The sequence below is a fragment of the Pteropus medius genome, unplaced genomic scaffold (assembly GCF_902729225.1).
Source record: "Pteropus medius unplaced genomic scaffold, Ma_sr-lr_union100, whole genome shotgun sequence".
In the NCBI taxonomy this organism is placed as follows: Eukaryota; Metazoa; Chordata; class Mammalia; order Chiroptera; family Pteropodidae; genus Pteropus; species Pteropus medius.
In genome coordinates, this window is record NW_024344240.1 from 25,702,390 (window position 1) to 25,729,473 (window position 27,084).

The following is a 27,084-nucleotide window of genomic DNA, read 5'->3' on the forward strand; positions in this document are numbered from 1 at the left end:
CCTTGGCTTTTCCTTATTATCCCGCAATATGACCGCTTTCCCCCATGTTTTCTCAGCAATCTTTTTTTTTTCCTGCATATGACATCTGATGCTCCTCAGTTTGTTTACCTGGCCCTCTTTTCTTCTAATTCTACATATCCACATCCATTGCTCCACCTGGGATCTATGTGCTGTCTGTTTATTTCCCAACCTCTCTCCCTAAGCCCAACTCAAAACTGTTCATTTGCATTCCCACAGCAATTCAAACTCCAAGATTTATCATCATCCATCACCTGCTCCTCATCCTGTACTTTCAACCTATCATCCATCTACCCAGTTGCATAACCCTGTAACCCTTAAGTCATTCTTGACTCTTGCTTTCCATTCACTCGTCACAACCTGTATGTCACCAAGTCCTATGAGCTCTACATTTTTAGTATCTCTGGAATGAGGCTCTTGCCATTTTGTCATCTTTTTTTGCTGTTATGGTGGTTTAGGCCTTTCTACTTCTAGACTTGAAAGTTAAGCAGTACCTCCTGGTTTCCACTCCTTGCTGTCACCAGTTCTCCTTCTCTAACACAAATCTAAGCCTGCAGCAGTATTTCTCAGTGTGTTCCCAGACCACCTACATCAAGATTGCTCTGGGCCACATATTTAAATGCCAATTCCTGACAGCAACATAAAAATCTCTGGAAATGGAGCTGAGAGTCTGCATTTTAACAACATCCTCCGGGTCATTTTTATACCCATTAAGTTTTGAAAATTAGCCAAAGGATAAATTCCTTGTTCTTCAGCAGGCATTCAAGGTTCTTTTACTTGAACCTAAATTTCTCTCTCAGGCCTCATCTCCTACAGCTCTCCATTATATCAGATTGATTCCAATTATAAATGTAAACATGTTCATTCCATACAACCACTCCCTCAAAAATCTGAAAATCACTGTGAATGATGAGATGTTACTAAAACGTAAAACAATTGTGTGAATATTCTGGAGAGTAGAAAAGTTGAAAAGCACTGGTATTGAAAAAGTAAAAAATAAAAAATAATAATAATAAAAAAAGATCGGATCCATAATGTAGCGGTTAGCACGTCTGCTTTATACACAGAAGGTCCTGGGTTCATGCCCCAGTGGAGCCACAGTCCATGGTCTACAGCCACACCACCCTGAACAAGTCCAATCTTTGATTTTGGAAGCTAAGCAGGGTTGGGCCTGGTTAGTACTTGGATGGGAGACCACCTAGGAAGACCAGGTGCTGTAGGTATAAATAATGATAATACATAATTAAAAAAAGAAAAAAATCCATATTTTTGTTGTTTTTTAAAAACACAACTCATACTCAACCAGCTAGGATATTAAGTTCCATGAAGGACTTGATTTTATTACATCCCTACTATTTAGAATCATGCTTTTCATTTAGTAAGCATTTAAATATTTGGTAAATAAATGACTGATTTGAATTTTAGGTATCAAGTTTTTTTATTCATGACACCTAATATTTCCTTCTTAAAGCCAAACTAGTAATTCTTTATATATTTAAAAAGACTTAAAGCATTTTCCAAAAACATATCCAACAAAAAAAATTTAATTTTTTAAAAGTTAGAAAAAATAATAAAATATAAAAAATAGGTGAAAAGTATCAAAAAAAATAAAAACAATAAAAAATTAAAAGTGAGGTCAGATCTATTAAAGCGCTGGGTTATTTACATCTGGTTACATCTGGTGCACTGGTATGCCATCAGAGACTATATCATCAAAAGTGTTTCTATAGTATATCAGGTGATCTTTCTCAGGATCTTTTCCATTTTTAATATCATTACTCTTCAAAAAGGCAGCATAATTGGTCAATTTTATAACATTTAACAGCATGTGTTATAATCTTTGGTACTCATATTTAGGAATGCTGCTGAGACATTTAAGCTATATGCCTCTAAACTCTTAAACTGTATAATTAATAGCATCTACGCAGTAGCTGTCAGTTTTTTTCTTCTCTGGGCATTAATATCGAAAGCAGCAACTTTTGGTCAAGGGGCTTTCTCAGCATTGGCACCAATAGGCTGGGAGACTATTTTAATCCCCCAGGCTTATTATGAGAGGAGTTACCACCTGAGGAGATGGTGTGGGAAAGGAGCTCACATTTCCTAAATACTATATGTTTGTGTTAAGCTAGAGGATTTAAATGTGTTCTCTCGTTTAATCCTCATAAGAACCCTCTGAACTATCATAATATACTAAACAGGAAATTGAGGGTCAAAAATAATCATTTACTCAAATTAACATGGCAGAGTTGAAATTTAAACTGAAAACTGACTCTTAAACTCAAGTTCTTCCACAAAAAAACTACATTCCTTAAGCTTATAATATTTTTCCAAGAGCGGCTTATAAATTAGGTCAATCAATTCAGGATGCTAAAGAAATCTGAGTCCCCTGGAAGGAAAGCACCTACTGATTACTGAAATTCAACATTTAAATGAAGATACTAGGTAACAGTTGTCCTGAGCTTTTCACATTTCCACAAAAGCTCTAGTCCTTTTGTATTTTATACAGAATAAACTATTCTCATGTGGCAAGGCAAATCAGCAACAGATTTCCTATTTTTCCACATTCCTAAAACTTAAAAGCACTAAAATTTGAAGTATTATGGGAATTATACTTCTGAATGTCAGTCCCTCACAACATTCTGATAGACATTTCCAGCTGGAGATTTCTTGGCCCCTTAAAGTATGTCCAAAACTGAGCTGGTTATTTTTCTTAATACAGCTTTTTCTTCTACTTTCCCATTTTTGTTAATGGAACCATCATTTTCCTCATTAGCCAGGTCTGAAGTTCAGTATTTAACACTGAACTTGGAAGATCAGTAGTCAATGTCTGAAATGTCTTCCTATAAAATGTGTCAACACTGTGACACCATGTCAGATTCATCTAAGAACTGACATTTTACAATATTAGTTTGTTTCTTTAATGATATAAGAAAATGGTATACTTTCCAATTATTCACGTTTTATGGCTTTTTCAGAGAGGTCTTTTATTCACTTACATTTATTCCCAATAATTTAATAATTTTTGTAGCTATTATAAAGAGATCTTTTTACTTGATTTGCTAATTGGTTATTGTTGGCATATAGAAAACTAGTAACTTCTGTATGTTCTCTTTGTAGCCAGTCACCTTTTGAACTAATTACTAGTTCTTATTGGGTTTTTTTGGATGTTATTTTCTGAGTAGATGAATATATCTCCAAAAATGGTAATATTTCTTCCTCTTTTTTCTCCATCTTATAAGGAATCCAAGGCCTCTGCAACAATGAATAACAGTGGAAGCAGCAGGAATTCTTTAATTCCTGAATATAAAATACCTCTGAGCTTTCTCAAGTAGACAGTATGTTTCTGTAGGTTTCTGCTCTCTTCCTAGGATGACAATACTGCCCAGTTTTGTGTCTAACCTCTTCTCTATTAAATTTAGCCTACACTCATACATGAACCTTATTTATGATAGTCCCCATAAAATAAAACAAAAACTTTGCTGGCTTTCTATTGAAAATAGGTGAAAACTCTTTGGCCTGCACTCACGGCCCCTGTGTTAACTTCAGCCAACCATTCTAGCCTCTGTACTGCCTATCACTCTTATATACTGTATATAATCCACCCATGGTTTTCTGTAAGATCCAAGAGAATCTATGAGCTGTTAAATCAGAGGGTCCTTGGAGACAGAGCACATACCTTAATCATTTTTATATTATAATACCTAGTATAATGATTTGCTGACCAAATCATTTCTCTCTCTAAAAATCATTAACTCCTTAATTAGCTAATATTAACTAGTGAATTCTCGAAAATAGGCAAATAAACAAATATTTTATAATTTTGTAATAGGGGCTAATTACTCACTGTAATAAGGTCATCTCTCGCTCTGAGGACTTTAAGCCTGGCTTGATTCATCAAATTGGACATCTTACTGCAAACAGAATAAAAAAATAGTGTATCAGTAAGCATAGAAAACTACAAATACTTCTCTTTGTACATAACACAAAGAGAACTCCACTGAAATACATTTAGTAGTTCCTACCTATTTTCAAAGACAAGGAAATATTTATTAAGTGCCTACCAAGTGCCAAGCAATTTCATATCAGTTATTTCAATTTAATCTTTCAATAATTCTGTGAGGCTTCTATTTTCACAAATGAGGAAAGAGAAGTTAAGCAACTTGCCCAAAATCAGATAAGTAAGTCATCCATTTTAAAACTTGAACCCATATTTGCTTGACTCCAAAGTACCTGCTGTCCTCTTGAACGACTGACTTTGTAAAGATTCCAGGATCTACTTACATTTTCTTCTGCTGCTCTATCTGCTTTTCTTTCTTCTCATAGTATTCCATAATTTTCAGTCTCTGGGTTTGCACAAGACGACCTTTCTCAATGTTGAACTCTTCTTCTGCCTACCAGAGAATTAATTAATTCATGACATCTGATTTTAACAGTTTTATTTTAAGCAGCTAGTGACCACAGGTACTTTCTTATAATCACCTTATTCCTTATCTAAAACAGGAAATTTATTATGACTTGTCTTCAAAGATTACTTAAAATTTGATCCAGGATAATAGTACCCTGCAATAAAGTTACAAAGGATATAATCAGGTAAAATAGTCTATGTCTGAAAAAAATTATTATGTATTCTAAATTGAATCCATTTGTTTACTAGAGGCTTAATGAAAAGAACACAGAATTTGGAGTTTAGAAAATCTGGGTTACTGCTGAAAGAACAATGTGATATTCTGTGTATAAACAATGCACAACTAGAAATATCTATACAATTTCTAAATACTGACTATCATCTTTGTAACAACAGGAGCTTTAATTTTATACCTTATATACTTCCAAGCTATATATTTTTTTGCAAAATCACAAATTAATAAAAAAAAAACAAAATACTGTACCCTCCCCTAACCAACTATTGCAGTTAGCCATAGATGCTAATGTCTGAATGCTGGATTCCATGAAAAAAATTAATCTACTGTCTTTATTTCATTTTTTACTTTTAATATGTTTCACTATTTTATTTTGGAAAATTTTAGACTTACAGAAAAGTTGCAAAAATATTAGACTGTATCTCCACCCATTTTTAAATATCTTATCTTACACACAATTTGTCAAAACTAAGAAATTAACACTGATATATTACAATTAACAAAAACTCCTACATTATTGTTTCCCTTATTACTACTTAATATCTTTTTCTGTTTCAAAATGTTATCCAGGTTACATTTTATTTAGGTATTGTGTTTCCTCAAATTTCCTCTGAACTGTGACAGTTTCTTCAGTCTTTCCTTGTTTTTCATGACCTAGATAGTTCTGAAGAGTACTGATATTCTGTAGAATGTCCCTTAATTTGTGTTTGTCAGATTTTTTTTTAATAATTAGGCTGGTAATACGGGTTTTGAGGAAGCATACCACAGAGGTGGTGTCCTCATCCTGCATATTTAGGGGTAACCTCATGAATTATCCACATCACTGGTGATATTAACCTTGAACACTTGGTTAAGTTCTATTTATGCACTGTAAAGCTAGTATTTTTACCTTTTCCTTTTTTTTTACTTTTATTAACATTTATTTGATGAATCTACTCCTGGACTGTAAGTTTTTGTTTCTTCAGTTTCTCCTGGGACATCTTTTCCTTCTGTGCAAGCTCCTCTTCTGGCTCAGGAACACTCTGCTCTGTTTCAGTGAGGACCGTCTCAGTGTGGCGGGGGGCCGCTCATGTAGGGTTCATCCGCCCATGAGCTCTGAGCTCTGTACGTTCTTCATTGCATCCTGGGAGTCTTGTTCCCCTGTGTGTGCTAATGACCAAAAAGTCTGCATCTAAACCCTTTAGTTCAGCATCACTCTCTGCATTAAGTACGTGCAGCGAAAATTCAAAACTCTCTTTGGGCCACTGACTCTGCATCCAGCCCCACTGTTGGGCCTGGGCACACCTACCAACTCTGCCATTGTAACAATGGAATGGCACACACTGTAAAGTGACACCTTTCCAATGCTTGGTAGCTTTTCGGATATGCATACCCTTGATGGCCTGGGCAGTTTCACAAGTGTTCTTAAAGTGAACACAAAGATTTGAACCTCTTGATTTCCATGATTTTGTGGGATTTTCTGGGTCAAGTGACTAGGGAACCATTTTCAGAGGTCGCCTCAGGCTGCTTATGGGAAGAGCATCCTTTTCCATATTCTATTCTTTGGAAGTTGGTTACTAGGTTCAGCCCACACTCTGGTGAGGATAGTGGTTAGGGAGATTTAAGCTCCAAGTTCTTGATGGGGGGCGTTATCTACATAAATTATTTGGAATTATTCTTTAAGGAAGATGTGTATGTGTCTCTTTCCCACCCTCCATCCCTCATCCATTACTTTTCTACTCCCTACCATAAAATTGCAGGACACTTACTGGCAATCAGAATGTTTAGAAAGGAAAATTTATACTTAATGTTAAAGATAAGAGATATTCTTATTAGTACTATGCAAGTATTGCTAAACAATTTTTCTAATTACTATTTAGCAAAGCAAAACATGAAACTTTGATGACTTCTTAAACCTAGAAAATGGAATCTTACTTTTGCGTCTATTTCTTCTGCTTTTTCATTGGCTTCTTGTTCAATAAAAGCCATCATATGCTTAATCTATAAGGAAAAATAAAACATTTTTTTAATGTAACAAGAGAAGAAAATATATCTTTCCTGATTCAATCAATAATCAACCATTTATTGAATGCATTTTATGTGCCAGGCCTTGTATACAAGAATATATTAGATAGTTTCTGTCTTTGAGTAACCTACAATCTGAAATTTGCCCTGACAAATGAACCAGAAGCAATATTCAATAATGCAGGTAAACAGGACATTATCCTACTCTCAAGGAACTTGGGGTCTATGGAAAAGAAAGGATTGAATATATATTCTCATCTACTTCATACCCCTTTCAGCCAGCAACTCTGTCTTCTCCAACTAAAAGATACCAATGAACTATCTTTACTCCTTCAACTTTCTTACCTCCTACTTTCCACACACTTCAATCTAACTTCTATCCTTCCACTCCACTATAATTACTCTCATAAAATGACAACAATTTCCTTGCCCTTAAATCTTGGCCTATCTTAATCTTTCAACATTTCTTGATATGTTGACCAACCCTCCTGTCTTGGACAATCACTTCCCTTTGCTTCCATGACATCTTTGTTCTTTTCAGTCTCCTTCAGGGCCATACTTTTCTTCTTTTGCCTCCCAGACAGCATTTTTGGATACCCTATACTCACTGTAACCTAAATTCAACACGTTAAATAATAAACTGCTAATCACTCTTCTACCCATCTCCCACTTTGATCTGTCTTGAAGGTTAGTACCAACACACAACTTTGACTCTTCCTTCTAATCATCAAGTCCTATCGATTCTTTTAATAGTTAATTTGTGTGCCTGTCCATCTTCAGCCACTACCCCAGTCCTTGCTATCACCTCAGCTGAATTATTGCAACAGCTTCCAAATTTGTCTTCCTCTCTTGTTACCTCTCTAATCAACTCCACACTGCAACCAGGAAGATACTTTAAAAATGCCTCTTATTATGTATTACACTTTCCACTCTTATGATAAAGTGCAGACTTTAGAAGGTAATCTAGTTACTGCTTATTTTTCCAGCAACCTGTAACATAACTTTCACCACTTGCCACTCTTCAGACTCTTAGCTCCAGTAATACAGTAGTCCCCCCTTATCTGCAATTTCATTTTCCCCAGTTCCAGTTAACCCGTGGTCCAAAATTATTATGTGGGAAGTTCCAGAGTAAATAATTTATAAGTTTTAAATGTGCGCCATGATGAAATCTCACACCATTCTTCTCTCTACCCCACCCAGGACATGAACTATCCCTTAATCCAGGGTATCCTCACTGTTAGTCACTTAGTAGCAGTCTTTGTTATCACTGTCATGGTATTGTGGTGTTTGAGTTCATATAACCCCCCTTTTACTTAACATGGTCCCCAAGTGCAAGAGTAGTGATGCCAAAAGATATGCCAAGAGAAGTCATAAAGTGCTTCCTTTAAGTGAAAAGGTAACTTAATAAGGCATTTTATCATTTCACATTGTCACGAGTATTGTACATTTTGAGAGAGACCACATTCACATTTTTATTACAGCATAGTTATAATTGTTCTACTTTATTAGTTACTGTTAATCTCTTACTGTGCCTAATTTATAAATTAAGCTTTATCATAGGTAAATGTGGAGCAGGTTGCAAGCTGACAAGGTCCTTGCAATATGTGAGGTCAACCAAGGGTTGTCTCACCTCTAGGAACCCTCCTAAGAATGGGGAAAATCTATGAAAATGCAAATGATTACAGTAGGATGTGTATGTTGGGTGGGGATAATCTTATTTTAGCCAGCAAATGCATGCTCTTGTATAAGTAAAATCGCTCTCTACTCCATCATCTGTAGATAGTGGGCCTCCCGATCACGGCTGTCTTCTTTCTTTTCTCAATCTCCCACAGTTCCCACTCAGGATTATTTTCCAGGTCCGTGCTGGACGTGGCAGGATCTACCACCACTTGCAGGACGCGGCAGGTAAAGAAAAAAACATAGTACATGTAAAATTCAGTACTATCTGCAGTTTCAGGCATCCACTGGGGGTGTCAGAACACACCCCCTGCAGATAAGAGGGAGAAGGTCTTACCATACTATATTTCAGTTTTTCAGTTCCTTGAGTTCACCATTCTTTTTTATTTCCAAGATTTCAAACACACTGTTCCTTCCACTTGGAAGACTCGTTCTCCCACTCTTAACCTAGTTAACTTCTCAAGCCTTAGCTTGCTTAACTGTCACCTCCTTTGGAAAATCTTTCCTGAATGTCCCACCTATGTGCACTAAGAGCACTCTGTACTTCCTCTACCTAAACACATTCATAATTGCTTGTTTACTTGTCTCTATCCTGAACTAAAATATAAGGTTTGGAACTTGTTAAAGGATTTTAGATCTCTGGCTACAATTAAAGAACAAAGTCCACCAAATTCTTTTGAATGGAGCTTGGGGTGATTGATCCAATTTATACTCTCAAAGGAAGTACTGTCTCTAGCAGGAGATGTAAAATATACCCAAGTGAATATAAAAGCAACACGGCTAATCATACTCACTGGTAGTTTCATTTCATAGCTCTATCTGAAAAAAATGAATTAAAAAAAAGCAGCTGATAAAAAAATGAATGTAGGACTTCTGGATTATTAATTCATTTTCTTTATTAATTCTACCACTTAAAGGTAAGCTCCATGAGTACTGCGATCTCATCTTTATACCACTATAACCCCAGAGCACGGACCAACCACCATAGTAGGTGCTTAATAAATATTTGTGCATGGATGAGAATCTGTTGGGAGTTTTAAGCCTTCTAAAGTATCCCAAATACTTTTTAGAGTTTAACAATCTGGAAACATAGTCCAGATTCTCCAAGTAACACAAAGATATCACATAAGGTACACATAAGTACAAAGTGAGTTAAGATCTGTTTCACGAGAATGTAAATATAATTAACAGTACACTTAAAAATGGTTAAGAGGGTAAATTTTGTTGTTTTATTAATTATGATAATCAGAGCCTATTTTATAAGTAACACAATATGTATAAAATCTCCAGTCTTGAAATGTTTGGAGCATCTAATCCAGAGTTACATGTAAGAAAATCACTGTGACCTTGTGAAAAAGATTAGCCCCCTGTACATTTGTGTATGTGTGTTCGTGGTAAAGAATGATATCTTCACAAGTTCAGTTTGAAGCCTGACTGAACTCAGCCTGGAATTTTAAAAGTAGTTTAACTAAACACAGTAATCAAGACAGGTATTTATAAATACTACAAGGCACATTTGGCCTCTATGGGTGAACTGTAATTCAAACCTGCATTATATGCTACCAGTTTTGACAGCCTAGAGCAAAGTGCATTATTTTAACCCAGGTCAGAGAAGCCTGTTTACAGTCAACACGATCATATTCTGTTTAGAGTTCCAACAACAGTCAATTCCTTAAGGATATTTAACTCCACTCCTGCGGTAGAAAAACCCGGACTTAAAAATGTACTTTTTCTCTTCCTGCTAACCCAGTAATTTAAGTTTTTTGAAAAGCTGATGAAATAAATGACCATACTTCCCAGACAAAATTGCAAATATATACATGTATTTTATTACAATGGGGAAGAAGTCAGAGAACTTAGGGCTTATTAAACGCCTACTCCATGCTTGGTCATTGGCCTATTCATAGCTGAAAATACAGAGAACGAAACACACTGCCTTCCTAGAGCTTCCATATATAGTATGCAGGGTATAGACAACAAGTAAGATTTCTTCATTCTTTCAATTTTACAGAAGGAAAATGGTTTTGGTCTAGATTCCAAGAAAATAAACTGCTTTATCTTTATATTTTTTCCAGAGAAGCCTTATTCTTCAATATATTATAACAAGGGGGAAAGATGAAGGAACAAGATAAAGAAGAGAATTAGTACTAATGACTGAACACTACAGTATGTGGAGGGCTTTGTATATTTTTCCACTGCATCAATTTTTCCTACAGTAAATATTAGAAGCAGCAGTGATAAATGTTCAAAAAGCCCACTGTTTTGTAAGAATATTGCAATATTTCTTAAATTTCTCCATAGATACTATTTTTTGCTACTTTTTTTTACCTAGTGATTAGCGCGAACCATTTAAGAAGAAACACTACTCTTCTTAGTGCATATTAAGAATAAAATGCAAAGATATTTTCAAGGAAATGGAAACATCCAAGGAAAAAAACATCGTATTGCTCATCTAAGAAGATTCATAAGCCAGTGAGTGTGCTTTAGTTGGAGAATTTTCCTGGTAATTCAAATAGAAGTAGCCTTAGTTCTCTATATATTGCAGAGATTAAACTGCAGCCTTAAGCTTCCTTCTCTGAAAAATCAAGTGGCAATATGACTACTAAATGCAAGGGCTGTGATCTCAGAATATCTATTGGCAAGACAAATGAAAACCACTTTTTCCCATGTCATAGGAATTTCAATGCCACAATATTCTCCTGAGATATTTTTGCATTATGACATTCCTAATGCCTACAAATATGAAGGTATGGCTCATTTTTAAAAACTAATTTCCCAGGACTGATTATACTCTCGCAAAATTGATGTGCGTTCACAATTGTCCTAACAATTTTTCCCATAAATCTTGACTCTACTTTGTGCCAAACACTGTTAGGGACTGGGGCTCATAAACGTAAGAAAAAGAGTTCTACGTTTGGCCAATATTAATGTACAGACTAGTGGGAGACCAATCATACAATTTATTTGATAGATGAGATTCGTTTAAGATGAAGATGAACAGTTCATAAATTCTCTCCTCTAAGTACTCTTTCCTTTCGCATACTGTGAACCCTTCCCTCAGGGTAAAAATCAAATGAAGAGGATATTTTCAATCCTTGTTTTCAACGCTCCGCTCTACCAAGCACAGCAAGTACCCAGGGAAAATACAGACAATGTGGGAGCCAAAGAGCCAGGGGGTTAAAGGAGGCGGCGCGCAAGACTCGAGAAGTCACATGAGCTACGGAGCTAATTCCGAGTCAACGAGACACCCTCCCGTAGACAGACCACCAGGACCCGAGGACTTGGAGCAAGGGACCCTCCTCCGGCATCCAGGGCTGCTCAAGGCCCGCGCCCTCCTTGAGCCAGGTTCTAGCCCATCACCCCGGGACAGACGGCGCGGCTTCGCAAGACTCAACCCCAACCCCCTCACCTGCTTCTGCACGTCAGCATCGCTGAGGGCCATGGCGAAAGCGATGCTAGGCCAGTGGGCAACTAGCTTGAGTTTAAGATTGAAGACAGTGGAAAGAAAAGATAAAGAAAAGAAGGCGTAGGTTCCGCCTTTCTTTCCTTTATAACCCCAGATTCCAGTTCCTGCCAGGTGACCGCGCAGCCCAGACGTGAGTCTCCTCAGCCAGTGAGAAGAGAGCAGACCCCAGGAAGTCCCGCCCCCCGCCCAGCCCGCCCTTTTCCTGGCTGGGCTCGTGCGCCTGCGCGAGTGGCACCGCCTTGTTCTTTTACTTCGCTGTCTCGTGATTTTTGTGCGCAGTTTTCTTCCACAGCTTTCTTTTCGGTCAAAAAGAGGGAAGTTCTTGAGTTCTGGCGTCTGAAATTAGTGGAGCTATGTGGATTTCTCTAGCCTTATGGCCCTTGCAATTTTTTAAAAAAACTTAAATATTTTATTTTTACAGAACCAGAATTTAGTATTTTACTTTCGTAGTCTTAATGAAGCAAACTCAGTATTTTACTTATTAATAGATTTTTAAAGTTTTGGATTTACAGAAAAATTAAGAGAGCAGAGAGTTCTCATTTACCTTTCTCTCACACAGTTTCCTCTTATTAACATGTTAGTGTGATACATTTGTTACAGTTAATTAACCAATATTGATGTATTAACGGTGTCCCTAATATATTTGTATTTCCCTAGTTTTAACCTGTTGCAGGAAGCAAAACCTGACAAGAATTTAGAGGCTCAGACAACTTTGTTAGAGGAAGGAGAATTTATTAGGCTGGCGGAGCTCATGAGGCTTAACAGCCCTAAAGCACGAGCTCGCTTTGGTTAGAATTACTACAGTGTATCTACCTCTGTAGTGTCTATGGAAGAGGTGCGTGATTCCTTTGAGGTTTCATGTGTGCCTTATGACTTAGGATGGGGAGGAGGAGCTTCCGGTGGGGGAGGTGCTACAAGGGAGAAGGAATTTTAAGACCACTGGTTTTATAGGTCGTTTGTTTTGCGACCTTGGCGTTATCAGCACTGATATGAGATTCTCGAACAGAGAGACGGGACATTGAGGCTATAAGTAGGAAGCAACAATTATTTATTTTTTTTTGGTGGGGGTGGTGGGGTATGGTAATGACTATTTTCCAAGCTTATATATATATATATATTTTTTTTTTTTAACATTTTTTTATTTTCCTCCTTCCCCCTCCCGTCTGGTAACCAGTGGTCATTGTCCATGTCCATGAGTCTCTGTTTGTCCTGTTCATTTGTTTCTGGAAGCAACACTTATTAATGCCAGCACCTGCTCAGTGGATTCCTATCCAAAGGCTGAGCCCTGATTGAAACATAACAAGCAGTTTTATATAGTCTTGTTATTCCTACACAGCTACAGAGATAAGGAAGGACATTAGTTGGTTGGCAAGCCATGAATCAACAGATGTGAGCTGGAGAGTCCTTGAGGTGGGGAAGTCAGCAATGGGGGAAAACATGGTAGCTAGAGAGTCCTGGAGGGGTGGGGGAGAGGGCAGTTAGGAATGGACTTTGGCTGAGTTGGTCATTTCTGCAAGCCCTTTCCTTTGCATTTTTTAGATGCCTCCTTTCCTCTCTTAAACCCAATGCCCTTTTTCTGTTCCAGGATCCCATCCAGGATTCTACATTTCATTTAATTGTCATGTGTCCTAAGTTTCTTCTTGACTGTGGCAATTTCTCAACCTTTCCTTGTACTTGATGACCTTGCAGTTTCGAGGGGTACTGGTTAGGTTTGTTGTAGGATGCACCTCTATTGGAATTTTTCTCATGACTGATGGGGGGTTATGGGTATTGAATAAGATTACAGAGGTAATGTGCCATTTTCATTATGTGATATCAAGGGTTCATGCTGTCAGCATTTTTGACTATTGATGTTGACCTTGATCACACAGCTGAACGAGTGTTTGTCAGGTTTCTCCACTGTAAAGTTACTCTCGCCCACCTTTTTATATATTGTACTCTTTGGGAGTAAATACTATGTGCAGCTCATACTTAAGATGTGAGGAGTTATGTACCACCTCCTTTAGGGTAGAGTATCTACAAAATCTATTTGGAACTTTTCTGAATGGGTTGCTGCATTTTTTTCAGCATCATTCCCAGGACCTACTTAGAATTATTTGGAAAATTAGGGCAGAAATTCTTCCAGACTTGTTTGCTTCAAGCCCCAATTTTTTTTCCCCCAACTATAAAGGCAAAGACTTTGGAAAACTTTATTTTTAGGGTAGACTACTAGTAGTAAAATTATGCATCAAAGGGTTCACACATTCTTAATAATACCTTTTTTTGAAGAAATTTCAAATATAGTAAGAATAGTATACAATGAACTCCCTCACTTAGACATACCGATTATTATTAATATTTTACTATATTTGCTTTATCACTTTCCATGCTCAGACAATCCCTGACTTAACAATGGTTCGACTAAAGATTTTCATTGTAAAATAATGCAAAAGCAAGATGCATTCAGTAGAAATCCTACTTTGAATTTTGATCTTTTCCCAGGCCAGCGATATGCAAGATGCAGTATGATACTCTCCTGATGTTGGGCAATGATAGAGAGCTACAGCCCCCAGTCAGTCAAGAGTAAATAATCAATACGGTGTACTGTGTTGCACACTTTTGGATATTGTGTTTTGTGGTTTTGCATCCCATGATGTCTACAAAATGCCCATTTGTGTCTCTAGTCCCCAGTGAGAAGAAGACTGCAATTACTCTTGCCCAACTATAGGCTAATGTGAGTGTTCTGAGCATGTCTAAGGTAGGCTAGGCTAAGCTATGATGTTTGGTAGGTTAGATGTAGTAAATGCATTTTCAACTCACAATATTTTCAACTTAGGTTTATCAGGACATAATCCATCATTAAGCTGAGGAGCATCTGTGTATGTGTGTGTGTGTGTGCGTGTGTATAATTCATGACTAAATAGTGCAGCATGTGTTTCATAAGAACAGGGGTGTACATTGATCAAATTCAGAAAATTTAACAATCCCATACTCAAATTTTGCCATACGTCCCACAGTATCCCTTGTAGCAATTTTTTTTGATCCAAGATCCAATCCAAGATCACCTATTGTATTAATTATCATGTTTTTTTAATCTTTAAAATCGAATGGTTAGCACCTCAGACTTTGTCTTTTCCTAATAGTGACATTTTTGAAGAGCGCCAGAAATTTGAAGAAGCAGTTGTAGAAAATCCCTCAATTTGGTTTTGTCTGATGATTTCCTCATAATTTGATTCAGGTTATGCATTACAGAAATTACAGAAATGCTATACATGTGATATTGTGTCCTCAGTGCATCACACCAGAAAGCACATGTCAGTTTGTCCTTTTAATGGCAATGGTACATATTTTAAACAAAAATTTTTTAACATCTATAGCACCTGGTATTCTTAGGTGGTCTATCCAAGTACTAACCAGGCCCGAGCCTGCCTAGCTTCCAAGATCAGATGAGATCGGGCACGTGCAGGGTGGCATGGCTACAGACAATGGTACATATTTTTAAGGCTACCAAATTGTTTTCCAGCTGTACTAGTATATGGTTCTTTGTAGTGTATGGGTGCACATATTTGAGAAAAATGTTACTGTTTCATAAGAGAAGGATTCAGCCACTAATAGGGCAACAGAAATCTACATAATTGACCTTATCTGGATCAGTATGCTAATGAACTGAGCTAAACCAGATGATAGGCTTGTTTCTCTCATCTAGTTAGGTTTTGCATTAATGTCATTCTTCACCATCCCAGACACAGATTTTCAGGATTATGCCTCCCTATAACATCCATAGGTCAAGATGAGGTAATATTCACTCATTTGGATTACAATCCCTCCTCCTATTTATTTTTACAATTTTCTGCAAAATAATGGGTTGGGGAATGAGAGTAGCAATCTAATGCCATATATCTAATTATTTATGAAATTAATGTTTGGAACAGAGGTTGCACTGTTCAGGTCACGATGCTTTTGTTTTTTGGGAAAGAGTGTGCTGATTTTTGTGATTTATTATAATTTCAAGATATTAAAAAATATAGAAACGTACTAAAAATGAAAAATAAGGAGTCCTAAGGAAAGTAACCTCACATGGTGATCGGTTCATAAATTCCTAACTAGGCAGGTCATGGTGGGTAGTCAGTTCCAGGCATATAACTTCTTCAATAAACGCTTACCTTTTCCTGAAGCAAGCCTCTGTCCATTGTTTCTGTGCATCTCAGTTAATATACCTTTAAAATAAACTGTAACCGCCCTCAAGCAAATAATCTTGTTAACCTGTCTGTAATCAAACCCCATTGTGCTTTCTCCCACCATCATGTAATCTTCCTTCCATTACTTCCTTAATTGCAAATATATAAAAGAAGCTGCCAAACTAATTCTCCAGAGCATTTGAGACTGCTTCCCAGAATGTCAGTTTGGCTCAAATAAACTTATAAAAATTCTCTACAGGTTTAGATATTTCTTATGTTGACAGTACAAAGAAAATTTCAAACATTCATGTAATTATGTACCACCACCCTAAATTGACAATTAACATTTGTTACATTAACCTTAAGACTTAATTTTTAAAATAAAATAAATAGTCTTACAGATATAGTTAACATCCCCTTTTGTGCAGCTTTCCCTTCCCCATGTTAATGGTCTTTACAACTAGTTTCTGCAGTATTTTGCTGATTCACTAAGGAACAGGCCAGATCCTATCTGGTAAGAATGTGGTAAGCTTCACAGAGACTGTCTCTGGAGTGAAAAAGTTATTATTAGTACATGCAAAGATTAACTAGTTAGGAGTTTTCCAAATCTAATTTCCTCCTGTACTAGCTTAGGTCTTGTGGAAAAGCTTTATTATAAGTTTTTCAGGTGAATTGCAAAATCCCCCTCCTAAATAAACCTATTTAGATATGGCTTCACCAAAGTCACTGACCTAAATTACTGTCAGATTAGTCATAAAGAGATAGTTTGCTAGCTCTTTGTCTCACCTGCTCCCAAGCTGCGGCTTCATTCAGTCTATGGTGTATTTGAAATTGAGTCAATAGAATAGATAAACTAACTCTTGAGTTTGCTTGCTGGGGAGGACACAGAGAGCAGAGGTAAATGTAAATCATCTTTGTCTTTGAATGTTGAGGAATTAATTTTATTTTATTTTTTTCATTTTTTCCCCCGGTTTTATTGAAATATAATAGACAATTAGTTGCTCGTATTTACATTGTACAATTCAATGACTTTTTTTTTAAAATTATAGTTGGCGTACAATATTAGTTTCAGGTGTACAGCATAGTGATTAGAGATCTATATAACTCACAAAGTGATCACCCCACTAAATCTACTACTCCTATTCTCCCTTACATATTTACTACATTATTAACTATTTTCCTTATGCTATACTGTATCTCCATGTCAATTTTATAACTATCTACTTTACTTCTTAATCCCTTTACCCTTTTTCACTGTCCCTCCCATCTAGTAGCCCTCAAAATATTCTCTGTATCTGAGTTTATTTTCAGTGTTGTTGTTTATTTTGTTCTTTAGCTTCCACATGTATCAGGGATATTTGTCTTTCTCTATCTGACTTATTTCATTCAGTGCAATACCCTCTAGGTCCATCAAGGCAATATCTTTTTCCATACCCTTACTTTTAGTCTGTGTGTCTTTTAATCTGAAGTGATCTCTTGTAGGCAGCCTACATAGGGATCTTGTTTTCTTATTCATTCAGCCACTCTATCTTTTGATTGGAGCACTTAAGTCTTTTCCATTTGAGGTACTTGTTGATAGAAATGTAGTTATTACCACTCTTTACCCCTGTTTTTGATACATGTTTTTTCTTCTTAAAAAAGTCCCTCCAACATTTCCTGTGATACTGGCTTGGTGTTGATAAATTCCTTTAGCTTATTTTTGTCTGAGAAGCTCTTTATCTGTCCTTTGACTCTAAATGATAGCTTTGCTGGATAAAGTATTGTTGTTTATAGATCCTGGGTTTTCAACACTTTGAATATTTTGTGCGGAGCCCTTCTGTCCTGCATTGCTTCTTATGAGAAATCAGCTGCCAGTCTTATGGGTCTTCCATTGGAGGTAACTAACTGCTTTACTCTTACTGCTTTTAAGATTTGCTTTGTATTTAACCTTGGATATTTTAATTATAATGTGTCTTGGTGGGGGACTCTCTGAGCTTCCTTGGGTTGTATGTCTATTTCCTTCACTAGGTTAGGGAAGATTTCCATCTTAATTTCTTCAAACAGCTCTTCAACTTTTCCTTCAAGTACCCCTGTAACATGGATATTTTTACATTTAATAGCGTACCATAGACTCCTTATATTATTATTATAGTCTTGACTTCTTTTTTCTTGTCATTCTTATTGTCCTTGGCTTTCCCATCCTCTGTATTGGTGGTTCGATCCTCTTTAATAACTCTAACATACTCTTCATCTCAGATAATGTGTTCTTCATTTCTGACTGGTTCCCTTTTATAGTTTCCATTTCCATTTTTATGTTTTTTTTAATCTCTTTAAGTTCTCACTGAATTCATCTACACTTCCCCTAAATTCACTGAGCATCTTTATAACCAGTATTTTGAACTTTGCATCTGTTGGATTGCTTGACTCCATTATTCCTGGATCTCTGTTCTGTTCTCTCATATGATTTCTGCTTCATCTTCCCATTTTGGCTGCCTTTCTTTGTCTGTTTCTATGTAGTAAGCAAAGCTCCTAAGTCTCCCGGTCTTTTTAGCGTGGCTTTGTGTAGAAGGTATCCAGTGGCACAGTTGTGAGAGGGGTTCAGCTGCAGGCCAAGTTTAACCCCAGCTTGTGCCGCTCCGGGGCCATCCATTAAGATTCAGCAAGCAATCCACAGATGCTGTGCTTATAGTTGCCCCAAGAAACCATGCCAGAAAATGAGGCCAGCTGCCACCAGTGTGAGTCTTAGAGCTGCTCAGCAAGGAACACCCGACTCACTGAGGACACAGCTGGATGTGGCTTGGTTGGGGCTGTGAGTTGGGGAGGGTGGAGTTTCAGGGACTCCTCTGGGCAGAATGACCTCTGTTATTAGCTATGGCGGTGCTAGGTCCAAACGCTGGGAGCGGGGAGGGCTCAACAGAGGAACAATGGATACCACCAGCACTTCTACCCACGAGAGAGCCTTGCCTCCAGCCCTTGCTCTGACAACTCAGTGTCCCCCCGTGCAGCTGACCCAGTGCTGGTGCTCAGAACGAGCAGGTCCATCACCATGAAAGTATGCTCACAGACACGACCACTTTAGGAGGCCACTGCTTAGCCTCTTTCCCACTCAGCCGCTTGGGACAGCCTCACGTCTTCACCTCCTCCTACCTTCTACTGTTGCAGGTAGATTAATTATTTCTCTTCCTCTCTAGTTGCAGTGCTTCTGTTCATCTAGATCCCAGGCAATTTTGATGGCTATTTGCTCTGTATCCTGTCACAACTTTGATTTGGTTGCAAGAGGGATAAAGCCTCTGTCATTCAAGCCATTTTTTCCCCATCCCCGAGGAATTAATTTTAAAGAGAAAAAAATAAATGGTAGCAGAATGTAGTGAAACTCTAAATTAGTTGCCTGCACTTTCTGCTACTTTCCAACCAATTTTCCTCAGAGCAGAGTGAAATCCTAGATGTCATCTAGTCATTCCTCAATTTATAATCCTTCAGTGGCTTCTATATGCTCGTGAATACCTTACACCATGGTCTGTGTGAGCACTGCCTAACCTGGTCCTGCCTATTTTTCTGCTCTCATTACTCCTCTTCCCTTGTTCTCTACCTCAAAGCTTTCCTGGTTTCTTTTCACTTCCAGAAAAACACCAAGCATTTCGCCTGAAAAGTTCTTTTCCTCTAGTTACCGCTTAGCTTGTTTTTCATTCTTTAAGTCTCAACTTAAAAATCCCCCCACCCTCGCACTCCCCAAAAATATCCCCTCTTCGGAAAAAGCTTTTCATAAATACCCTTTCGACTTATTTCCAATGAAAATTTCTGCTTCTCAATAGGAACCATGTCTGACCTACTCATTGTTTTCACCAGCATCCAGCACACTGCCTGGTATATAGTAGGAGTTCAATAAATAACTGATGAATGAGAATGAATAAAGTGAGTAGAATCTAGAGTTTAGAATTTATAATCATATCTGGCTAAGCTAGAACTTTTTATCACTTGTAAGATCTGTAAAAACAAACAAACAAACAAACAAACAAACCCAAAATAAACAAAACCAAACCCATAAACAGCTGTGATTAAATTCAAATAATTTCTGTAAAAGACTATATTATTTCACACCATTTGTTGAAAAGATTATCCCTTTCCCCACTGAATTTCCTTGACACCTCTGTCACAAATCAGTTGACCATTGTGGACTTTGTATTCTGTTCCATTGCCCTATATGCTATTGTTATACATTCAAAAAGCAAAATAAAAAAAAGAACAAAAGCAAAGCCTAAAACTGAAAGTAATCTGAAAGAAATGAAAATAACCATTTATCAAATTGGTAACATAACTACACAGAATTATTTCATGTGACTTTTTTGGGAAAAATTTACATACAATGAACTGCATAGACCTAAAAAATTACAATTAGATGAGTTCTAATACCTATGTGATCACCACCACCCTAGAAAAAATGTTTTTATGCTGTCAATCCCACATCCCCCATTCCCAGGCAATAGTGTGCTGATTTCTATAACCATGGATTAGTTTTGCCTGTTCCTAAAATTTATATAAACAGAATCAAACAGCATGTGCTGTTTTGTGTCTGGCTTCTTTCCTTCAATACAATGTTTTTGAGATTAATTTGTATTGCCACATATATCGATGGTTCATTTTTGTTTTATGCTGTGTAATTGCCATTGTATGAATATGCTTCAAAAAGCCAATTTTATTAAAAATAAGACTAGGAGACTAATAAAATATGTGACAACCAAATGCAATGCATGATCCTGTCCCCCCCAAAAAAAAAAAAACCTATAAAAGCCATTACTTGGACAGTTGTGAAAATTTAAATATAGACTGGTTATTAGGTACTATTAGGGAATTATTGATCGTTTTCTTAGCCCACTAGTTCTATTCTTGGCAAATCTCTATTAATGCCACCTCTATCATCTCACTCAGGCTTAAAGCCTCTTACAACGCCAGCTCCAACCTTCTTTTTGATTCCCACATACTCATATCAGTTCAAGTTCTTTTTTTCACAGTTTAATTGAGTTATAACTCAGACACCATACAATTCATCTATTTAAAGTGTACAATTAAATGGTTCCTAGTATACTCATAGAACTGTGCAGCCATCACCCCAAAAAGAAACCCTGTACCCACTAGCAGTCACTCCTCATCAGGCTTTTATCATTCCTGATCTGGCTCCTTGAAACTGCCCTTTAATTCACCTTCAACACTTTCCTTCTTCCAATTTACCTCATATATACCACTGGCAATTTGATTTCTCTAAAGCATGGTTTAGATATTATACCCTCTTGACTAGATACCTTAAGTGACTCCCATAAAGGACGCTTGGGTTCAAGTAAATAAGTATACATTAATACACATTCTGTTCCAGGCCCAGTGTTGAGTGCTGTGAAGGAAATGGGTTACTACCGAAAATTCCCTTTTCTCCATATGGCCTCTGTTCATACAGGACCCTCCACCTAGAATGACCTCTCTATTCCCACCTCACCCCATCCATCCCAAATCTTTTCCAACTTTCAAGGCCCATCTTCCCTGACAAGTGGCTGCCAACTCCGAAGCTTTCTGCAGCTCTCCTGACTCTCTTGACACTTCTCTAACACGCTTACTTGCACACACTTGAAGCTCAATACTTGTTTGCTTAATACATGTTCTGACAGAACAGGTTCTGTGGATGCAGCAATGCTCCTTGTCGCAGGAACCGCCAGCTTCTCTTCCTGCACACTAGTATCCGGCCTCCCCTCCCTCCAGCAGTCAATGACCTCCACCAACCTCACGAATCATAGATTTGAGCGACTCCTGGAAAGAGGGGACTTTTCCGGGTCACGTCTGCACGAAGAGACCTCCAGGCCTCTATGGTCCGTACTTCCGCTCGGGAAACCAGTGCCGCCCCTTCTGGAGCTCCTTGATGTCCCCCGTCCGCCCCTACGCCGGCGGTGACGAAAGCACGCCGGGGGTGACCTCACCCTCCAACATGGCGGCGGCGGTAGATTAGAGCTGCGGGTCGAAGCAGCCACTACCGCTGGGAGACCCTGTCAGAACAACTGCCGCCGCCGCCGCCGCCTCTTTCATCTCTTCTAGGGCAGGGGCCGGGGCCAGGTGAGGGAAGTGGGGTTCCGGGCAGGCAGATCTGGTCCTTACCCGGCTTCTCAGGCGGTTTTCACGGGTAGGAAGGTGTCCAGAGACTGCTGAACCACCGGCTCTTCAGTGGTTCCAACGACGCGTGAGTGTCAGTGAGTGTGTGACTATTATGAGTGAGTGTGCGTGTGTACCGGCGCTTCTTCGGCCGAGGGTTTTCGGAACTTAAAGGGCCCATTTTTTTGTAACTGGATTTATCCAGCGAGGTCCCACCGCTGACCCTTGTGGAGCGCGGCTTCCAGTATGGGCTGCCGGAGGCGAAGGACCTCGGCCCTTGCTCTGCACCGCCGTTCTTCCCCACAGACACCTTCACACCGAAAATCCGGCTCCATTTTTAGAACCAGGCTGGGAAATGTGGCCTGCCTTTTGGTCGAGGAAAAGGTTTTCTTGAGATTCGTTTAGAATGATTATAGATTAGTTCTGCCAATCCCAGTCGTTTCTCCTTATAGTGTTAGAGATTTTTTTATACTTTCTTCACTGCTCTTCTGACACCTATGATATTTTTTTCCAGTAAAACCCTCCTTCTTACCCTTGGAGGCAATACAGTTCACAGTATGTCATTTCTTACTATGATTTTATCCTCTCACCATTCCAAGAAGACCTTAAGTTTCTTTCTTCATAACTAACTGCGAAGGAAAACTAGACCTTTTCAGCTGAGGCTTTAACGAGGGTTGAAAATCGGACGGATCTGACCAGTTGTTCAGAGGCTCTTGACTGCTAGCTTTGTTTAGCTCTCAACCACTCCCCGCACAAGTTTGTGTTTATCCAAAATAGCTATCTCATTGTCGATTTAGAAGTTTAAACTGAACTGACAGTTGCCCCCCCCCCTTATGATATAAAGCAAAACAAACAAAAACTCTTTTTTGCGAAATTGTCAGTACGTTTTCCCCTGGAGGCTTGGTGTAATCCAGAATGTTGATCTCTACTCTGACTTGTTGTGTGACCTTGGATGAGTTGCCACACCCTTCTAATACTTTTTTTTTTTAATCTCGCAGAAATGTTTGTAAGCAAATGTTTGTGTAGGTAGTGAACTGTTTATGCTCAGTTGGATAAATACACATTGCTCATTTGCACTTGCAAATTGAAAATATTTAAACCATTATGAAATAGTCTTCGTTTGATGATAGGCCATTAAGGAGTTTGAAAATCCTTTTATTCTGATTAGTCAGGTACTGTTCTCAGTATTTTCTTTTCAAATGACTCAATACTAGGGTGGACTGTATCCCAGTAGTTGAATTCAGTTGAAGGATATGTAAGGTTGAGTCCAACCAGTTTTGTAAAGATGTGCTCACTAGCACATCAGTTAATCAATATTTACTAAATATCTTATACACTAAGCTTTTAGGACAAGCGATTTGCAACAATAATAATCATTGTTTTAAAAATATATTTCTTACAAATATTTTAGACATGCAAAACAGAAGTTTTAAACAATTACTAAGTACTGCCATCCAGCTTTTTATAATTGTTTTTCAAACATGATATTGATTCATAGCTTTATTCTAAGTGCATGGTCACCAACAGTTCTTAATGTATATTACAGAGTTGAAGGGAACAGGCTATTTTTTAACAGCTTTATTGAGATATAATTAAGATATTCTACTCACTGATTGCACAACTGAATTGTTTTTAGTATATACATGAATGCACAACCATCACCACAATTTTCATTAAGTACCCATTACGAGTCATTCTAACAAAGAAACCGGGTACCCATTAGGAGTCATTCTTTATTTTCACTCTCCCCCATCTCCCCTACCTGAGCAACCACTATTTTACTTTGTAGATTTGCTGATTCTGGATTTTTCATATAAATGGAATTATATAATACGTGGACTTTGTGACTGGCTTCTTAGCATAATGTTTTCAGGGTTTAGCCATGTATATCATGTGTCTGAACTTTATTCCTGTTTATGGCCACATAATATTCCATTGTATGAATATACTGCATTTTTTAATTCATCAGTTCATGGTCAGTTATTTCCACTATTTGGCTGTTACATATAATGCTGCTACAACCATTCACATACAGGTTTTTGTGTTGTCATGTGTTTTTATTTCTCTGGCATTTACCTAGGGGTGTAACAAAGTGAATTTTATGTCTCCCTTTTACAAAAGTTATCTACACATACATGGGAAGCGTGATTTACTCATTGTGAAAAGACCATGTATGTCTGTGGGGAGAGAGTGAGAGTAAGGCATTCTTCAATAAGTATATTATCTGGGAGTGCCAACTGCTGAGTGAAAACATTTTTGGGTAGCTCTTACCACAAGATTGAACTAGAGTGTTTGAATAGGCATGTTTCATTTGGAAAGGGATAGCTTACATCAGAATGCTTAGGATTTGCTGAGTTTTAAAAATGACACCTTGCTCAGTTGCATTTTTCAGCTGGATGGGGTGAATTTTTGCAATTTTTTAACTTTTATTAAGATTATTTAATTTTACTTCTTTTGGAGACAGTCTTAGAATCCTGTAGGAGGTAATAAAGCATGGATTAAAAAATAGTTATTTAATTCATGTTAATTTTTGGAACTTAAAAAAAAAATTCCCTTCTCAAACCACCAGTGACTCTTGAGACTAGAGAGCTAATAACCAAAAAACTTTGTTAATGTTTAAAATTACAAGTTTTGATTTGTGACTGAGTTATCTGTGGATTTTAATTTTTCTCTTTATAAACTGGGATTATAGGTCATTTCTAGTCCATCTTACTGGAGTATTTAACAATCTTATTACATTACAGTTTTAGTGGACAGAAATGGTCTAAAAGCAAAGAATTTCTTGAAATAATTTATTTAAAACATGTTAAATTGTAATATGTTTCTATTATGGTTTGATGAGGTTAAGGAATATAATATAGGTATGTTATTCTAAATTAGTATATCTGAGGTGAGTGCTGTAAATTTATTTTTAACAAGTATCCAAGGTGATTATGATCAGACAAGTTTGAGAAATAACTACAAAAAACTCATATTGCAGCATTTTTGCTTTTTATAAGAATTTAAAGTAAATTTAATAGTTGCTGCCTACCTTCTGGTTAAAGTTCATAAAATGTGCTTAATTCCTGTAGTTACCATAATACTATCTATCCTAGCATCCTGGTTAAAAAAAAAAAGATCATTTATTGTAAGATTGTGGATATTACACTTGTTACTGAAGGATCACGTATGTTTTATTTGTAACTGGTTTTGGAGATGCCACCAAATGAATGTATAAGTACAGAATTAAATTACCCGAAGCTTCCTCAGGCTGTTCATCTGGCTGACACCTACTTGTAACTTAATAGGGGAACAAACTAAAGGTGTAAGGCAGAGAAAGAAACATCTGGATGACAAAATGTGTTTAATAGCTTGTTAGAATTGTGCAAAAGGTAGGAGTATTAATATTTAACATCATTCTTATATTTAATGACTCCTTGATACCAAGAACACTTATACCTACTTTGAATTCTAAGAGATTCTACTAGATAAAACTTAAAGAGTAAAAGTAACTAAGTTCTTTTCATCATTTAAAAAGAAGCTTGAGTTGTCTATGTACTCTGTTGCTGAGGCAATAGTCAGGTGAACCTGAGCCTTGTCCCCTGCTTCCAGGAAAGCTCTGGGTGGTGGTCTCAGACCATATTTACTTTTTATCCACTATGTCTCTTTCCTTTTTTTGACCTGCCCTGTTCTCAAATTTGATAAATTTGCATCTTTCAGTTCTCTGGGTATCTGATATTTGGAAAACCACCTTGTTTTTTACTATTTCTTCCTGCTGTTAGTGTTAATGTTTTCACCTCTGCATTCCTCTCACCCAGTATATTGCCTGGCATGCATAAAAATTTCTGCATAAGATTATGTATTGAATAAATGCAGTTAAAGGCTAAGAGCTCAGAAGTAAACAGGATATACCTAACCAAGTGGTTGCATTGTTAACTAGGTATATGATCTTTGGCAAATAGTCTATTCTTGTTTCTCCATCAATAAAATTTGAGACTTTAACGTTTTCCTTCTAGCATAGAGGATTATTAGTGACAACACATGGAAAAGTGCTTCAGAAACAGAGGTCTCATGCAGATGTAATTTATTTATGATATTGAAATTCAAGAGCGCATTGTGGAGTATGCTTAGTGACTACAGAATGTTGCAAAGGAAGTTGATGCCCTATCTTCCGAGAATACCCTTAGAGAACATGTCCTTGTACTTTGGAGTTTACGTTTGGCATATTCTCAATGCCTCTATCACAGATGGATTAGATATATAATAGTGTTTCTGAGGTCTGTCTACTCCACCACCTAAACACAGACCTGAATGAGCTGCTTTGTTGCTATATAACTGGAAGCTCAAGCTAAATTAGAACTTGAATATTTTATACTGTTGGTCAGGTATGTTTAGGTCTGGTATGGCTATAAGTAGAATGCCAAATATGCATTTAAAGCCTAAAAACCATAAACTAAAGTGATTGAAGTCTGTATTATCTTCTCCCTTAGTGTGAATCATTGAGAAATGATGGCTATAATATAATCATTCATCAAATATGTGGATGTATTGGTATTAACATGTATACTAGAGCTGAGAACTTTGTTGTAAATAAGATGGTGAGTGTGGAAGACAAAAAATGATGAAATCCATGATTAAGATTGCATTTATGGTTAGGCAATTGGGATTTGTAGGAAGAGCACTAGGTTAAAAATCAAATTTGGAAACTCAGTGACCTATACTTTGTCTAAGGCGTTTGGGTCAGAGGATGACTAAAAGTGTCTTTGGTGGTATGGATTTTTTGATAAATACAAGAATTTTGAATATAACAAATTCTAGAAGATCTTTTTTTATTTAAAATATTATTTAAAATGTGTACTTTTCTATTTGTTACCAAAAAAATTCTGAGACTTTTTAAAGCTTAAAATTTGATACTGATTTGCTCTGTTCTGCCCCTCTCTTTTGGAACTTTACCTCATAATTTACTCCTTGTTCTATATTTATTTGTATTGCATTGGCTCCTTCTCCACTAAGTGTAAACATACCTGTCTCTTTG

At 37.3% G+C, this 27,084-nt stretch overlaps 2 protein-coding genes and 2 pseudogenes across 10 annotated transcripts in view; 2 read left to right on the forward strand and 2 right to left on the reverse strand.

Moving 5' to 3' along the window:
• The window catches only part of ATP6V1E1 (ATPase H+ transporting V1 subunit E1), a 20,970-nt gene extending 9,032 nt beyond the window's left edge, over positions 1-11,938 (reverse strand). Inside the window, exons 1-4 of the mRNA XM_039869242.1 lie at positions 11,749-11,938; positions 6,573-6,638; positions 4,300-4,409; positions 3,863-3,929 (exon numbers count right to left, since the gene is read on the reverse strand). Of these exons, the coding sequence (XP_039725176.1) occupies positions 3,863-3,929; positions 4,300-4,409; positions 6,573-6,638; positions 11,749-11,781 (276 nt within the window). The 5' untranslated portion in view covers positions 11,782-11,938. The remainder of the gene's footprint in view (positions 1-3,862; positions 3,930-4,299; positions 4,410-6,572; positions 6,639-11,748) is intronic.
• Positions 1,126-1,241, forward strand: LOC120607502 (uncharacterized; annotated as a pseudogene).
• Positions 11,939-15,152: 3,214 nt separating the features above from the next.
• On the reverse strand, positions 15,153-15,268 carry LOC120607593 (uncharacterized; annotated as a pseudogene).
• Positions 15,269-21,869: 6,601 nt separating this feature from the next.
• Positions 21,870-27,084, forward strand: part of BCL2L13 (BCL2 like 13) — a 90,182-nt gene continuing 84,967 nt past the window's right edge. For 3 of the 9 annotated variants that reach the window (XR_005654146.1, XM_039869245.1, XM_039869249.1), the window contains exon 1: positions 21,871-22,034. The gene's annotated coding sequence lies outside the window, so the exon portion shown is untranslated. Of the gene's footprint in view, positions 22,159-27,084 lie in introns of all 9 variants that reach the window. The other 6 variants (XR_005654144.1, XR_005654145.1, XM_039869250.1 and 3 more) reach the window with 4 other exon arrangements.